Source organism: Sapajus apella, unplaced genomic scaffold (assembly GCF_009761245.1).
Source record: "Sapajus apella isolate SASKATOON/1434 unplaced genomic scaffold, GSC_monkey_1.0 scaffold108, whole genome shotgun sequence".
Taxonomy (NCBI): Eukaryota; Metazoa; Chordata; class Mammalia; order Primates; family Cebidae; genus Sapajus; species Sapajus apella.
In genome coordinates this window covers 6,008,888-6,026,913 of record NW_022437048.1, presented here as the reverse complement: position 1 = coordinate 6,026,913, position 18,026 = coordinate 6,008,888, and the positions used below count along the sequence as shown (strand labels likewise).

At 38.2% G+C, this 18,026-nt stretch overlaps 1 protein-coding gene across 13 annotated transcripts in view; it reads right to left on the bottom strand.

Annotated features, from left to right (window-relative positions):
• SLC4A4 (solute carrier family 4 member 4) overlaps nucleotides 1–18,026 on the bottom strand; it is a 499,211-nt gene that overhangs the window by 196,581 nt on the left and 284,604 nt on the right. For 6 of the 13 annotated variants that reach the window (XM_032259361.1, XM_032259360.1, XM_032259363.1 and 3 more), the window contains one exon: nucleotides 13,004–13,099. The exons of the other annotated variants lie outside the window; for them this stretch is intronic. In XM_032259361.1, the coding sequence (XP_032115252.1) occupies nucleotides 13,004–13,099 (96 nt within the window). The remainder of the gene's footprint in view (nucleotides 1–13,003; nucleotides 13,100–18,026) is intronic. 13 annotated transcript variants of the gene reach the window in all.

Genomic DNA, 18,026 nt, shown 5'->3' with positions numbered 1-18,026 from the left:
TTCTGGGCACAATTTTACGAGGCAGCTTGTGAGTCACCATGACTCTTGCTTACTGCTACAATGACTTTGGAAGCACTGATGAGAGAAGGCTTCTATTAGCCTGATCCCAACTAACGATGATGAGCAGAGACCCCTGAAGATCCACGTTACACATATAGTAGCATGAGTAAGAAGGAAACTTCTGTGTTGTTAGGCAACACAGATGTTTGGGGCTAGCTGACACTATGGCAAAATCTAGCCCACTCTTCATGACTACTAGCTCTCATGAAAGCAGCAAAGACAGAAAGTCAGGAAGCCCTGCTCTTCCTCTCACCCCCAAAAAACCATTCCTACTCCACTATCCCTCATCAGTGTTCTCGGGGAACACTAAGGGAATCGCAATCACAAACACATAGTAGATATCATTTCTCAATGACTCTTAACCTTCCCATTCAATACTTTCAGTTATTACTACTATACTTTATTTTCTCATTTGAAGCATCTAGTTCAATTTTTCATTCATTCATTCAGCATATACTGATTTACTGCTATATATAAGGCATTCTACCAGACACAAAAAAAAGTAGCAGTTATCAAACTTTTTGGTCTCAGATCACCTTTACACACTTAAATATTAAGAGGGTCTGTTTATTCAGGTCATATCTATCAGTATGTATTACATGAGGAATTAAAACTAAAAAGTTTTTAATATTTATTAATTCACTTTAACAACAAACCACTATGTGTTAACATAAGTCATGTATCTCATGAAAAACAACTATACCTTCAGAAACAAAACATTTAATAAAAAGAAAGTCACTGTTTCACATTTTTAAATATATGACTAAATGAGGCTAGGGGAGGTAGTTTACACCTGTAATCCCAGCAATTTGGGAGGCCGAGGCAGGTGGATAATTTGAGGCCAGGAGTTTGAGACCAGCCTTGGCAACATGGCAAAACCCAGTCTCTATTAAAAACACAAAAATTAGCCAGGCATTGTGGCACACATCTGTAGTCCCAGCTACTCAAGAGACCTTGAAGCAGGAGAATTGCTTGAACCTGGGAAGTTGAGGTTGCAGTGAGCCAAGACTGCACCACTGCATTCCAGCCTGGGCAACAGAGTGAGTGGGACGTCATCTCAAAAATAAATAAATAAAATAAATTTAAATATACATATATATTAAACACATATATATTTTTTAAACATATGTGTATATGACTAAATGAAATACAATTGGATTTGCCTGTCTGCTTCTGTGTTCAACCTGTTAAAATATGTTGTTTTGGTTGAATTACATGAAGAAAATGCTAGGACTTCTCATCTCTTTGAAAGGGTCTCAGGCATACTTAAGGCTCTTTAGTTCCCACTTTGAGAACCAGGACTATAGCATAAGGGTCATGTAGTCTGCGCAACTGCATGACTCTGCCATTGCAGCATGAAAGCAGCTACAGACAATATAAACTAATGAGCATGGCTTTATTCCAACAAAACTTATTTACAAAACAAGGTGGCAAGCTGAATTTTGTACATAGCCCACAGTTTGTCCATCCCTGCAGCAGAGGATACCTAAGTGAATCAGACATGTTCCTACCCTTAAGAAACTGATAGCTAGTAAAGGCAATGAGACATGTACTCACATCATAGTGCAAAGTAGAATGAGATAAATGTCATGCGAGGAGTCTCAGAAGAGGTTCAGAGTTCAAGGTCAGTAGAGAGTACCTCAAGGTAAGAAGCCTTCAAGGAGAATGTGGGCCTTGCAGGATGGTCAAAATTTTAACAGAAAGTTTCAGGAGGAAGGAGAATATTCAAAGTGGAAAAATCATTCTGGATAAAGGCACTAAGTGCCCAGCAAATTCAAGTAATGGGAAGTCACTGCTGAAATGTAGTGTAGATAAAGAGAAATACAGATGTGTTAAATGCTACTTAATCAACTTTAGTTCACTGTGGATGGGCCTTGAATGCCAGACTCAAGGGTTTGGATGCTGCCTCAGACGCACTCAGGTACCATCAAACACTTCCACATGAGGAGGTAACTTATCAGCCAGATATGATACGATCAACTGGAACACAAAGCGTAAAATGAGTTTGCATGTGGCCAACTGTAACCACTGACCCCAGATAACAAGATACTGGATCAAATTAAGCAAAAGAAAATAAGGACATGAACAAAAGCAATGACAGTTAGACTAGAAAGGACACTGAGGCAAGCAACAATATAGAGGTAACATTTAACAGGCTTAGTGGTTCACTGGAGGTAGAAGGGAAGAAAGACCGCATAATCAAAGTCAACACCAAGGTTCCAAGTCCAAAAGAAGAGAGAAAATGGTAAGGATCAGGAAGTTTCGGAACAAAGACAGCTTTGGTGATGAGCACGAGAGTTTGATTATAAATGTATCACACACATCACCATTTTGTCAAGCACAAGTCTGAATTCTCACAAATCCCAAAATCTTAATAGAAAAAAAAAACCTGTTTTATAATTTTAGCATTCTGCCAACGTTTTTCCAAATCTGTGCCTCAAAATCTCCTCCAAGTCCCCAGTACTCTGAAATATAACAGAATTTCTAGGTTTTTATTGTCTCATCTTGATTTTCTCTATTTATAGTTGTCTAAAGTCAGCATATATTTTAGACCATTGTAAATGTAATATTAGATATCAAGGAAATAATTCATGATGTCTTTCAGAAATTCAGAATAAACAGTAACTAATTCCTTTATTAAAAAGTGGTTAGAACTTCCTATACCTTAAGAATGTTGTAACTCATTCCTGCATACCATATACATTTTCTGAATGTCTTATGTTACCTAAAAAGTCTGAAGATAGATGTCTGGTTACTGAAAGATTTTATTTCTTATAATCTTTAGAAAGTTATGACTATAAAAAGCTATAGTGGGCCAGGCGCGGTGGCTCATGCCTGTAATCCCAGCACTTTGGGAGGCCAAGATGGACAGATCACCTGAGGTCAGGAGTTCGAGACCAGGCTGGGCAACAAGGTGAAACCCTGTCTCTTCCAAAAATACAAAGAATTAGCTGGGCGTGCGTGCCTGTAGTCCCAGCTACTTGGGAGGCTGAGGCAGCAGAATTGCTTGAACCTGGGAGGCGGAGGTTGCAGTGAGCCAAGATCACACCACTGCACTTCAGCCTGGGTGACAGAGTGAGACTCTGTCTCAAAAGATAATAATAATTTTTTAAAAAATATAAAGCTACAGGGAAGGAATTTTTTAAGTTGTGCTTGGAATTTCTTTAGATTTTTAAGGCCAAAAATATTGTGGAAATGGTACAATAAGTGATCCAAATAATATTCCCTCTGAAAAACAAGTCTGCATCTCAAAAAAACATAGGGATGGAATGTGAGATGCTTGGAATCAAGATGAGAATGGTCAAAATTCACTGGGCAATAAAAATAGCTGTGATGTGGTGGTTGTTCTCCACCTCAAAAGATGGTTTAGGAGAATAAAACATGAGCTAAGCATATCATAACAAGGCAGAAATCTAGAAGCATCTTGGCCTATAATAGGTAACCTAAAAATCTGTTAGTGAAATGTATCTTCAAAGATGGTCACAACATGTATGATGGGAGAAATCTTAACTGACATGCTTCTGTAAATCCAGCACCTGTGTGCATGAATGGTTTCCTATCATCTTCCTGGCTGCTAGCTCCCGAGGCATCCTGGATTCCTTTCTCTCCCTCCCCTAAGTCAAGTCCAGACGACACCATTCCTATAACATTTCTAGCATTATCACCTCCTTTCCACTTCCACAGTCACAATCCTAGCTTAAATCCTTTTTCCAGCCCTGTCTTTGGTCTACTGAAATCATGTCCTGTCTCCCATTAAAAGAATGATTGGCAGGTTAATTTCCCTAATATAAAGTTCTAACCATGCTATCTCCATACTAAAAACTTTCATGGACTTTCCACAAAATGGCCCAATTATTTTGCCACCCTAGCTCCATACATCTTGTTCTCGTGCCCTCCCTGCTAATTTAATGTATCAATGCACTCTGCCTCATACAAATTCTTATTTATGCATTCTCAACAACATAGTTGCCTTGATTCTTTTCTCTAGCCTAGCATGATCTTTCAATGTCTCAGCCTGCTCTTACTACAATCTCCATTTATGGAAATATAACCCATCCTTTAGGGTCCATTGAAAAGTCTGCCTCTCCAACCAACAGAATGGGAAAAAATTTTGCAATCTACCCATCTGACAAAAGGCTAATATCCAGAATCTACAAAGAACTTAAAAAAATGTACAATAAAAAAAAACCATCAAAAAGTGGGCAAAAGATATGAACAGACACTTTTCAAAAGAAGATGTTTATGCAGCCTACAAATATATGAAAAAAAGTTCATCATCACTGATCATTAGAGAAATGCAAATCAAAACCACATTGAGATCAAAACCATCTCACACCAGTTAGAACAGTGATCATTAAAAAAATCACAAGACAACAGATACCAGAGAGATGTGGAGAAATAGGAATGCTTTTACGCTGCTAGTGGGAGTGTAAATTAGTTCAACCATCGTGGAAGACAGTGTGGCAATTCCTCAAGGATCTAGAAATAGAAACACCATTTTACCCAGCAATCCCATAATTGGGTATATACCCAAAGGATTATAAATCATTCTACTATAAAGACACATACACACATATGTTAATTGCAGCACTGTTCACAATAGCAAAGACTTGGAGCCAACCCAAATGCCCATCAATGATAGCCTGGATTAAGAAAATGTGGCACATATACATCATGGAATACTATGCAGCCATAAAAAAAAAAGATGTGTTCATGTCCTTTGCAGGGACATGGATGAAGCTGGAAACCATCATTCGTAGCAAACTGATACAAGAACAGGAAACCAAACACCACATGATCTCACTCATAAGTGGGTGTTGAACAATGAGAACACATGGACACAGGGAGGGGAACATCACACACTGGGGCCTGTCAGGGGGTGGGGGGCTAGGGGAAGGATAGCAGGGGGTGGGGGGATTGGGGAGGGGTAGCATTAGGAGAAATACCTATTGTAGATGATGGGGTGATGGGTACAGCAAAACCACCATGGCATGTGTATACCTATGTAGCAAACCTGCGCATTCTGCACGTGCACCCCAGAACTTAAAGTATAATAAATAAATTTTTTAACAAAGAAAAGTCTGCCTCTCCCATGAATTATTTTCCCAATTCTCTATTTATACTCCACCATTCATTCTTCTAATCAGTATTTGCAGAGAGTAGAATACATGCCACTGTTGTACACACTGTAGACAAACCAGTCTGTCCCCTACCCTCCTGGTGGCACTTACCATAGCTTCTCTGAAATGATTGTTATCTGGAAGTTTCCCTCCTCTCCTTACCTCTTATTGGACCATATAACTAGGAGAGTAGAAGCTTGGTGAACAGCTGCTGAATTGAACTTGCTAAAGTGAACTCTGGGTTCACCACTTTCCTAAAGAAGTAAAACATTATGAAGACCCTAGAGCCAGAGAAAAATTATATAATTTTTATTTAGTCAGTAAACCCTCCAAAAGTTAAAAGATTTTGAATTGCTTAATTCCAGAAATGCTCAAAGAAAAATTTTTAAACTTTTTTCTAAAAGCAAAAAAATCCCAATTACAATTCAGTTCTTTAAATTCTAATGTTAGCTGTGTAGCCTGATGGTAGAATGAAACAAAAATCTATAGCTATACATACTGTGGTTTCATTAAATAATAAAAAAAAAAGCAAGCAATATTACTACTAACAATACTTGGGATAATAACAACATTAAACACTGGGTAAGTACCTGCAAAGCAAAACACTGAACTGGACCAGGTCCTTGCCCAGTAGACTGACCAACTGGACAAATACAACACAAAGCAAGGTGAAGGCAGATGCCAGGAATGTGCATAAGATGACAGAAAAAACTCTGAACCTCCTTTTCTTCTTTGAAGTTCAGATCTGACAGTCTGAAGCATCTGATTTAGACTCCCAGTAAATGCAAAAGGACACAGGTGTTTTCTAAGGGCTCAGATGATGCTGGCTGCTAGATGTCAAACTGAATTCACAGATAAGCGCTCAGAGTGAAAAGCCATTCTGGATCTAACAAGATAGGGTATGTTCTTATGCTCTAATAATGGCAAAGCATTTAGCTGAGTATTAACTTGTCCTGAAAAGTATCTTCTCTTTTGATTTCCCTGGCCCAGGCTGGTTTCAGACCTGCCGGTGAGATCTGTAAGAGGAAATCATTTTTGGTTTTGTTCCAAATTTTAATTCAATACCTTGGCAGCATTTGAAATGGATAAGAGCTCTAAGCTCACATCTGCCTCAGGTGACAAGGAAGATAAGAAACACACAATGTAAAAATGATGAGAACTTACTCCCTAAAAGCAACTTTAAAGGAATTTTTTTAAAGGTAGTTACTTCTAGTTACATTAGGCCTGAAAATATCTTGCTAAAATATTTAAAGATAAACATTTAAAAACCTTGTTACAAATTTGTTTTTAGCTGATATTCTGGCAGTTTTTTCAGTTCATATTAACTTTAGAAAAAAATTAATAATAAAATTTATCAGACCAGGACATGCAGAAATATGGGAAAACAGTTTTTACAAGTAAACAATATTCACTTCTGGTTATAGGTTTCTGGTGACCAAGATGGGCCCTAGTGAAAACTGGGCTGTTGGTTGCTTTTATTTATTTATTTATTTTTGCATATATTAATTAGTTTTATTTAGGTATTACATAGATATGCACTTTTTGAAACATCATGTAAATAAAATTATATAAAAATATATGTAATTCTTGTCAATTTTAGAAATTTTTTAAAAAGGAGAAATTAAGACAGGTAAACAAAACCAAAGGTGTTTATTGCTAATAGGCCTGCTCTGTAACAAAAGCTACAAGTAGTCCTACAGGTTGAAATGAAAGGTCACTAGAGTAACTCATGTCATAAAGAAATAAAGATCTGGAGAGATCCAAGATGGCTGATTACTAGCAGCTCAGGATTGTAGCTCCCAGTGAAAGTGCAGAGAATGAGAGGACGCCACACTTTCAGACGAATTTTTGTTGCTCACGGACCAGGAGATTCCCAGCGGAGGAGCCCCACAGGTTGCAAGCGCGACTCTTGTGGCCGGCGCGGCAGTTTTGCCGGCACCCCGGCATGGCGGTTCTTGGTGCAGAAAAAATGGGACTGGGTCCCCTTTTGGTCGACGTTTGGAGCTACGGGAAGGCAGAGTTGCTGATTGAAAAAGGGACTCAAGAAGGAAGCCAGACCAGAGATTCCTGGGCAGAAAAACACCACGAATCTTAACACCGTTGTTTTGGCCGGCGCAGTGGGTTGCTCAGATTTCAGGCTGGGAATCAACAAGTTGGACGTCCACTCAGAGACCTAATTTGAAAGTCAGTAATTACAAAGATGACAGGTGGATAAATTTACAATGATGGGAAGAAACCAGCGTAAAAAGGCTGAGAACACCCAAAATCAGAATGCCTCTCCCTCTACAGGGGATCACAGCTCCTCATCAACAAGGGAACAAGGCCTGATGGAGAACGAGTGTGTTCCATTAACAGATTTAGGCTTCAGAAGGTGGATAATAAGAAACTTCTGTGAGTTAAAAGAACATGTTCTAACCCAATGTAAAGAAACTAACAACCTTGAAAAAAGGTTTCACGAAATCCTAACGGGAATAGACAATCTAGAGAGGAATATAAGTGAATTAATGGAACTGAAGAATACAATACGAGAACTCCGCAAAGTATGCATAGGTTTTAACAGTCAAATTGATCAAGCAGAAGAAAGGATATTAGAGGTCGAAGACCAACTTAATGAAATGAAACAAGAAGACAAGATTAGAGAAGAAAGAGTAAAAAGGAATGAGCAGTCTCCAACAAATATGGGACTATGTGATAAGACCTAATTTACGTTTGATAGGTATACCTGAATGTCATGAAGAGAATGAATACAAGCTGGAAAATATTCTTCAGGATATTATTCAGGAAAACATTCTTAACCTAATAAGGCAGGAAAATACTCAACTTCAGGTAATACAGAGAACACTACAAAGATATTCCACAAGTAGAGCAACCCCAAGACACATAATCGTTAGATTGACCAGGGTTGAAATAAAGGAGAACCTTCTAAGGGCAGCTAGAGAGAAAGGTCATGTTACCCGTAAAGGGAAGCTTATCAGACTCACAGCAGATCTCTCAGCTGAAACCCTACAAACTAGAAGAGAGTGGGGGTCAATATTCAATATCCTCAAAGAAAAGAATTTTCAACCCAGAATCTCATATCCAGCCAAATTAAGCTTCACAAATGAAGGAAAAATAAAATTTTTCACGAACAAGCAAGTACTCAGAGATTTCATCACCACCAGGCCTGCTTTACAAGAGCTTCTGAAAGAAGCACTATACACAGAAAGGAACAACCAGTATCAGTCATCCCAAAAGCTTACCAAAAGGTAAAGAGTATCTCCATAATGAAGAATCTATATCAACTAATGGGCAAAATAGCCAGCTAGCATTAAACAACAATATTAAACTCACAAATATCAATATTAATCCTAAATTTAAATGGATTAAATGCCCCAATCAAAGACACGGGCAAATTGAATAAAAAGTCAAAACCCATCAGTTCACCGTACCCAGATCCATCTCATAAGCAAGGACACACAAAGACTCAAGACAAAGGGTTGGTGGAAGACTTACCAATCAAACAGAGAGCAAAAAAAAAAGAGGAGAACAGGGGTTGTAACTTTCGTCTCTGACAAAATAAACTTTAATAGTAACAAAGACTAAAAGAAACAAAGAAGGACATTACATAATGGTAAAAGGATCAATGCAACAACAGGAGTCAATGATCTTAAATATATATGCACCCAATATAGGAACACCCAGATACATAAGACAAGTTGTTAATGACTTATAAAGAGACTTGGACTCCCGCACAATAATAGCGGAAGACTTTGACACCACATTGTTAATATTCGACGGATCGACGAGATAGAAAATTAACAGGGACATCTATGATTTGAACTCAGACCTGGAACAAGTAAACTCAGTGAATATTTATAGAATTCTTCACCCCAGGTCCACAGAACATACATTTTTCTCAGTATCATATTACACCTATTTTGAAAGTGACCACATAATTGGAAGTAAATCACTCTTCAGTATTTGCATAGCATTTCACAGATTTAAATGAAATATTGGTTGGCTGTTTGTTATTTTCTTCCCTTATTCCTTCCTGTCTCCGCTGTTAAGCACAATTATCGGCACAAAAGAGGTTTTTAATACCTATTTTTAGATTGCATTCCAGTCTGGGCAATAGAGCAAGACTCCCGTTCTCTCTCCCCCTTTCTCTTTCTCTTTCTTTCTTTCAAAAAAACAAAAAACAAAAAAAAAGACTTAAGGCACATGGGATTTTGACCTAAAACTTTAGGGTATCTTTGTCCAGAGAAATTGGTAATTTCTACAGAGACAGTGTAATACAGGGCTTTAAGCACATCTGTGCAGGCCTCAATGAAGCAGAATTTGAGTCTGGGTAATGGAGACACACTGGCTTCAGCAAAGACAGAATGTGGAAGTGGGGCTCACTCAAACACTGGCCTCATGAATGTCCTCACTGGATGCCAGCCCAGGTGAGGCTTAGCAGGCTACTCTAGTGGTGCTGGCATCAACAAAGGCACTGGCATGTGCAGGTGGTCTCATGCAGGCTGCTGCAGCTTGACCTTGGCCTACATTAAATATGCATCTATGAGCAGCAGGGGCCTCATCAGATGCTGCTAAGATACCAGAAAACAATTTTATTCGAGGCAATGATTTGATGATAGAAAAAGCAATATTAATAGCTATGCTAGATGTTAATGACTATCAGTATTTGCTACTTTTAAACTTAAAGGCAGATGTGCCTTGGATGCAGGATAAAGTTCTAGAAAACCTCAAAAAAAAAAAAAAAGAAAGATCTGATAAAGATAAATACATAGACAAATAAAGCTAATATTATTGTATTTTTGGTTTGTAATTCCTCTTTTTCTTCCAGTAGGGTTTTGAAGACTTTAACACTCCACTTCAATAATGGACTGAACATCTAGACAAATGATCAATAAAGAAATAGAGGACTTAAGAGATTATGAACTAACTAGGTCTAACACATATGCAGAACTAGAACTCTCTTCCCAACAACTGTTGGTTGCTTTTAATGAAATGAAAGAGTATCAAGGGTCAACAAACATATATTGTACAACACCCTTGCTTCAAGTACCTGCACCAGAGGAGACATGAAAGCATGAGATACAGCCCCTAAAGAAGGCTTTTTTTATGTAGATAGTTGAAATGAAAAAATAAAGGCAATGAAACATCACAGCACAACATAAAACAATAGGTGGTAAATCTTCTTCCATTGTGAGGCACAGAAAAGAGGAGTTATGGAATTTTTAAAACTTGAAAAGATCTTCTGTGTTTAAAGAACTATTTTACAAAAGAGATGGAACTTCATTCAGTTCCTACTGAATAGTTTTGGACAGGCGAACTTGAAAAGGCATTCCTGGACCAGTTGTGGTGGCCCATGCCTGTAATCCCAGCATGTTGGGAAGCCAAGGTGGGTGGATCACCTGAGGTCAGGAGTTTGAAACCAGCCTGGTCAACATGGCAAAACCCTGTCTCTTCTAAAAATATAAAAATTAGCTGGGCATGGTGGTGGGTGCCTGTAATCCCAGCTACTCAGAAGGCTGAGGCAGCAGAAGTGCTTGAACCTGGGAGGCGGAGGTTGTAGTTAGCAGAGATCACACCACTGCACTCCAGCCTGGGTGACAGAGCAAGACTCCATCAAAGAGAGAGAAAGAGAGAGAGAGAGAGAGAATGAAAATTCCTGAAAGAACAGGAGGAAGGATTTTCCATGATATAGGACAAAAGAAAAGAGACAAGCTGATCAGAGTTTATACTGAGAAGAGACAAAAGTGAGGTTGAATAGGTAGGTAGAATCAGTAGTATTTAACACTACCTTGCACACCTTAATTATTCAATAGGTGTCTATTTTATTTACTGAATGGATACACTAAGTAATAAAAACCCTGGGGAAGGTGATTATACACCAAACCTGATCATTTAGGGAGAGAATATATTACACAAGAGACAATGAGAAGAATCCTCTCTCATTACTAAAATGTGTTTCTTAGAAGTATTGGTCCAGGATGTGGTCTCAGGATGATTTCCAAATAGTTGCCATATTTCCTGCATCATCTGCAAACTGAACACTTTGGTCAATTTCCTTGATACTTAATTTACAAAAATACTTCAATGTCTGGGTGTCTGAAAAGGAATAAATAAAACTTAAAAAAAATAAAAACAGCTACAATTTCTTGAGCAATTCCTATAAATAAGCACTTTGCTAACAGCAGTAATACTGGATTAACTAAGTGTTGAGCACTATGCTAGATACTTTACATATTTCTAATTTAATTCTCACAGCAATCCTATGTTGGTAAGATTAATTCAGTTTTACAGTTGAAACACCCAGGTTTACAGTAAAAGAGTAATTTGCCCAAAGTCAGGAAGCCAGGAGTGGCAGATCCAGGATTCAGACTCATTCCTGCCTGACTTCATACTCAAAGGCCCAAACTTCTTAACTGAATTTTTTTTTCCCCAAGAGGCATTATTAAGCAATAAAAGAATTTATTAGGAGAAATGCTTGATTCTTGCAGAGAAAACCATGTGAGTGTTAGAGCGTCATTGTGGGATCAGCAGATCTGTTGGGCAATCTGACCATGTAAATTTTCTACACTTTAACTTCAATAAGGCATCACCCATAATATTATCGCTGAAACTACCATATGATGAAGTTCAAGTCCTGCCCTACACACTTATGACCTGTGTGATTTGTGGAAGTTACTTAACCTTTCTAAGTCCAATTTCTTCATCTGTCCAATGTGGGTAATAACAATAGCCACCTCACAAGATTCTTCAGAAAATTAGATAGCATCACATGAAGTATTTAGCTCAGTGATTATACCTGAAAAGCAGTAAATTAACATTTGCAACTTTTATTATTCAAGGGAAATGATTATGTTTCTACTTTATGGATGTATCAAGCTCATACTTTTAAGATTTAGCCCCAAAAAACACCTTCTCTAAAAGCCTTTTCTATCATTGCCACTCCTAGGCCAAGTGTATGTTCCCAAAATTTGTGTGTGTGTGTGTGTATGTGTGTGTGTGTGTGTGTATGTGTGTGTGTGTGTGTGTGTGTGTGTCTATATTTTCATTCATTTCACTTATCATTTTATAAAACTGTTATCTATTTATGTCCTGTCTCCTTCATTAAAAAGAAAAGCCCCCAAGGGTAGAGACTCACCTTATTCATCTCTTAATACTCTACTTTAAAAAACTGTATCACATTTTATCAATTTAGAAATCCTTGGGAAAGTGCATGTGGCTTCATGTGCATGTTCTCTTTTGGTTTAAGGTACATAAACCTTGTCTCTTTACCAAGCTCTAACTTTTTAAAAAGTAAAGAGTGTATCTTACCACCATTTCCTGTTGTCAATAGCACGTTCTGTCTTTCTGGCATGTAAAAGGTATTTGAGGTATTTAAAACTGTTAACTTAGTAAGCTCTTCTTCTTACTTAGCACTTGAATGCTTTCTAACCACCTTCAGAGGCCTCATCTCCAGTGACCTTCCTCCCAGTCCTCTGACGTAAGAAGGTTGAGCATCATCACTACAAGGAAACTGAGGTTCAGAGAAGTATCCCATGGAGGGAGGGCTGCCAGTGCCAGCCTCACCCCTTAGTCTCACAATCTTCCCACTGCCTTACAAGGTCCTCAAGTTGGATTCAGGACAGCAGATCACCTAGGAAGTTCTTTATGACTGCCCTCCTTGATAGTAGAAGAAATAAACCAGCAATTATGACTTTAGGAATCTTTACATCTTACACTTCCAGGCAATTTTGAGGTTGCCCTCCACTCAGCAGCCTTGAGCCAATCTTCCTGCCCTCCCTCTCCCACCACCGCCACCTTCCTTGCCCTTTCCCCAGCCATTGACTTACTTAGCCATCCCACGCTGGGAGTGCGCCGCACTCGGGGGTCATCATCCAAGGTGCGGGTTGCTAGGCAGGGCACTGAGTTCTCAAGCGGGCTGCGGGCTTTAGAGTCAGAAGCAGAAGACAGGAGGAGGAGGAGGAGGACACATGAGCAGCCACAGCAAGGATGAGGATGAAAGCATTAATTAAGAAGAAAAAATACTAAAGCAAATCACACAAGCGGGTTAAAGGAGAACAATGACATATTACAATGACACACACCCCCTCCCATGACCCTGCACTCTTAGATGAAACAAATCCCAACAAAGAATGAAAAAGTCTAAAAAGTTACATACAATCATCGTAGTTCCCCAAATACCAATGGATGATCCACCCTGCAGTTCTAATACACAAAACGTAAATCATATTCAGAAGAAGAAAGAGTTACATAATAAACACTAATCTCAAGATGTAAGATCAAGATTGTTAATAATTCTGCACCACACAAGCACACACAGAGGGAAGTTGCACACAGCTTTCTAAAGCACAGGGGGCAGGGTGTCATATTAGTAAGCAGCTTTCTTATTATCTACTCAACAGACCCGTCTGTGGATCTTGTGCACAACTGCAGAAAGCAACGTTTCATACTTTCACTTCTGAAATGTTTTCCTTGATGAATACAGTGCTGGATCTCAATTTCCTCTGTTTTTCAGCCCTTCAGAAACATGAGACTGGGGTACGGATAAATTAATACGTTAATATAAGCCAATTTATGAATGCATGTTAGTCCTTCATTTTCTGGTGCTCTTTAATATTTTAATTTTAACATTTTAACCTTTGGTGCACCTATGCCAAATCTTAGACCACAGCAAAGATTTGATAATGCTGCAGGCTATATATACAGTATGGTTCCTCCAGATACATTTCATCACCTGGATGAAACAACACCATCAACTTCCTCCTGAAGAGAGTTTCAATGGGGCTCCATGTCATTTATTTTACTATTCCTATTAAATGCCATGCTCCAAAGCTAGTAAGGTATAGACAGCATAATCATCCTTTAAGGAACTACAATGAGGTTGGAAATATCTAGCCATCAAACTACATGCAACTTGACTTAAGAATGCTTTTTTCCCTTAAAAATCATTAAATGATCAAGGCAGTAAACAAAGCATATCCAACCAATAGCAAATATTAGATAATCTATTCACATAAGTGTGTAAACAACAGGGGAGACAAATGGTCTTTTCAAGGCTACTGATGCCTTAGGAGGTCAAGGTTTAAAGTGAACCATTTACAAATTAATATAAGTTTATAGCCAAATTTGGGGATTCGGCACATTATAAAATCCAGAAACATTTTTGTCAATTTATCTGTCTGTGTTTAAAAGCTGTAAATAAAGCCAGGACTTGTGAGCGGGCCATCTGTGCCAGCACCTGTTTGAGGCAAATCTGATGTCTTCTCTTTGCAATCTGAATTTTTAATTGTTTCCCATAATTGAAGTTCTTTGCAAGTTTTTATTGCACTAAGAAAAATGAAAAAGGGAAATGAACGGGTTGAGATTATTCCAAAATTGCTTTCGTTAAGAAGGAGACATTTAGAAATGTATATTATCATACTGACCAAGTTTCGCCTCCTATTTCCTTTGACAACTAAGTGATCTGCTTAAAGACCCGATATTCCTGCAATAGCTAAATGAAATGAATTAGGCTAAACCACTGGCAAACATTTATCCAGGCTCAAGCAAGCATCCATTGAAATGCCAGATCAGTGAAAATTGACAGAGGCTGATAATGCAAAGGAAACTTCCGCAAAAGAAGACATGCTCTTTAGCTTCTAATTTTTTAGAATGAGAATTCACATTCCTTTGGCTTCTCATAAGTATGTAGGCACCCAAATTTTATCACTGCTACCATGGCTTGCTTCTAACATGAGTACAGAAAGTCAGTAGCTTCTTCTAAACTCCAATGCTGATAACTAATGTTCCCCTGCAGCTTCTCTCCTTTACTCCTGTCAGTGTCCTGTTGGGAACTAAAGCTGGAAATTTCTTTTTGCATATACAGCCTCCATTGAGGCTGAGCCTCACCATCAAGGGGACAGCGGAATGGAGCCTGGCACTTGCCAGCAAAGAGCCTGGCTCCGAAGACAGGCATGAAAATGGAACTGCCCAGAGAGACTCAGCACCTGTGTTTTAGCAAAGCCTGACTGGAGCCATCTGGCAGCTTACCCTCACAAAAGCTGGGACTCGCACAGCATCCATTACCTTATACCGGCAAATGTCTACATTTTGAATTGTTGGACCCTCTGTGTACTTCTGTGCAGGAGGAGATACAAACTCTGTAACCCTTTCATGTTGCTTTGTTTTCTCTTCACAAATTAACTCCAAATATCAAATTTTGAGAAGTCGTTCCCAAAGCTAGAACAGAACTTTTGTAATTATACCACGGTAATGATATATTATGTATGCCTTGTCTACATAATGCTCTCATTGTACCTCTTTTACACTTGAGCTACAAAATAAACAGCTTAGACTTGCTATTATCTTATATATTCTCTTTTAAATCACTTTTGCCTGACTTCAGGTATAAACAAGGTAGAAATTGATTATATTACCACAACCTGATGAGGAAAGATATAGCTCCAAAGGCTTTTGAGTGATGGTATCCAATATCTAGACTACAGAAAAAGATGTTGGAATATTTTTTTACATTATGTATGTTCCCCTTGAGAATCAATCTGTCCAAAACCATCAATCCTAAATCTGTTCAAGTGAGGAGGGTGTCTCTACTTGAATCAAGCAAATAGATACCCTCCCACAAAAAAAAAAAAAGAAAAAAGAAAAAAATCTCCAGAAAAAATGCTTTTTTTGAACAATCCTATTAAGAAGAAAATTAATTTTATTCATAGCAAAGTTGTAAGACTCTTTTGGGATTGCAATGTAATATGTTCAAATAGTCATTGAACACTTCCTATGCATTCTGCACTGCTCTTTAGTCAAGAAATTTAACCCAACAGTATACAGCATTTCACTTAAACACATGAAACATGTTGCCCAGGAATCTCCATTTGGAAAGCCAATAAAGACATTCAACTGTCTGCCATGTTCAGTGTGTTTTCCTGCAAAGATGCAGAATGGCCTCTAGAGCCCTTCACCACCACATTATTACATGTGAGACCTGGACTGAGTGATGTGTGGGAAAGAAATTATGCTTGAGAAGCTCATCCTCTTGTAGTTGACTCAGCATATGGTTATTAAGCACAATGGGTTCCTCCATTTGCTATGCTTAGACAAGTTATTTATATTTCTGACTTTCAGGCTTTTCATCTGAAACGATATATACACTAGAGCGACCATAAAGAACAATGCCTGATGTATAACAAGTGCTGAAATAACGTGAGGCTACTATTCATATCATTAATGGAATGACCTTTCCTTTGTTCAACATCTTGAAGAGTGTTGGAAAACATTAAAGACAGAAATACTGGCCTATTTTAATTTCAAAGTGTGATTTTTAAGAAATTAGGTTCACAAACTTAGAAGGATTTGTCCTCTGTATTTCTATGGATACAGGAGTTGAGTAGAATGAGGCATGCTTAGTCATTCTTGGAAGACTTTAATTTATCCCCTCCTTTAAATGAGTCCACAGTGCTCACGTTTTATGCCTCTATCTTGCTTACCCTTCTCTCCTTACTTTTCCCTATTTTTCCCTCTCCTATTTCTCTTTCACAGGGAGCAGGATGTGGTCCCAGATCCGCATCTACACTTCTATTGCTCCCAGAGCAACACGGGACTTGGGAATATAAAAAGCTTTGCAAGGGTGGCTCTACTAAGGAAACTAAGCCTTGGAAGGAGATTTACTCAGGGTTGACAGCAGCAAATCAGTTCAATGTCCTTGAAATACATGACTTCTCCAGGAAAGGAAAATGAAGAAGAGAGAACTCACATGTGGTAGGATAAAGGCAAAGAGAATCATTTCCGTTCCTTTACTCTCTCACAGACCCTAGCTGTATAAAACAGACTGACAACTAGTAAAATTTAAAAATATGTTTATTACATGGTAACATCTTGCTGTACACATATTATTTCTTGATAGCTAAAACTGTCATTACTTAGACATAATGATCAATCTTTATACTCTAAACTTAAAAATACTAGAAAGCCCATGAGTGACAACTCATTATGTATTATTTGGCATCTGCAAAGTCGATAATGAAAGTAGCACTATTTTAAAAATAAAACTCCAAGAATATTTTCATATAAATGAAGTCGTAGGCAAAAAATGGAGAGACATAGAAAATAATAAAGTGCAAAATAATGGTAATGAATTGAAGTTCTGTCCTCAGTTTTAAAGCTGAAAGTCATTAAATTTTCCCCTTGAAATATTTCTGAATAATAGCTGGTCCTTATGGTGTGCTATGATCTGAATGTTTTTGTCTCCCCAAAATTCTTAGGTTGAAGCTAACCTCCAATGCAATAGTGTTAAAAGGTGAAGCCTTTGTAAACTGATTAGGTCAGGTGACCTCCACCCTCAGGAATGGGATTCATGATCTCATGAAAGGCTTGAAGGAACCTGTTTGCTCTTCCACGTTGTAAGGACACAAAGAAGTCACCATCTATGAGGAAAGGGCCCTCAGCAGGCACCAAATCGGCTGGCACCTTGATCTTGGACTTGCCAGCCTCCAAAAATGTGAGCAGTAAATTTTTACTGTTTATAAATTACCCAATCTAAGGTATTTTGTTATAGCAGTATGAATGCACTAAGGCACAATGGTATCTCACATTTCGCTTATTTAATAATTTTCACAAAGATATCTCATTTATTCCTGCTTATATGCACAGAATAAGACTTTATTACCCTTATTTTACAGATATAAAAACTGAGGCTCAAGGAGATTATGTAAATTGCTCATTATCACACTGCTACTAAACCTTAGCCCAAGAATTGAACGAAACCTCTGGAAATGATGGTGCATGTCTTCAAGAAGAAGATTATAAAGTTGGCCTTTAATGTCAAACAACTAAATATCTACTTGTGTTGTATCTCTTAAG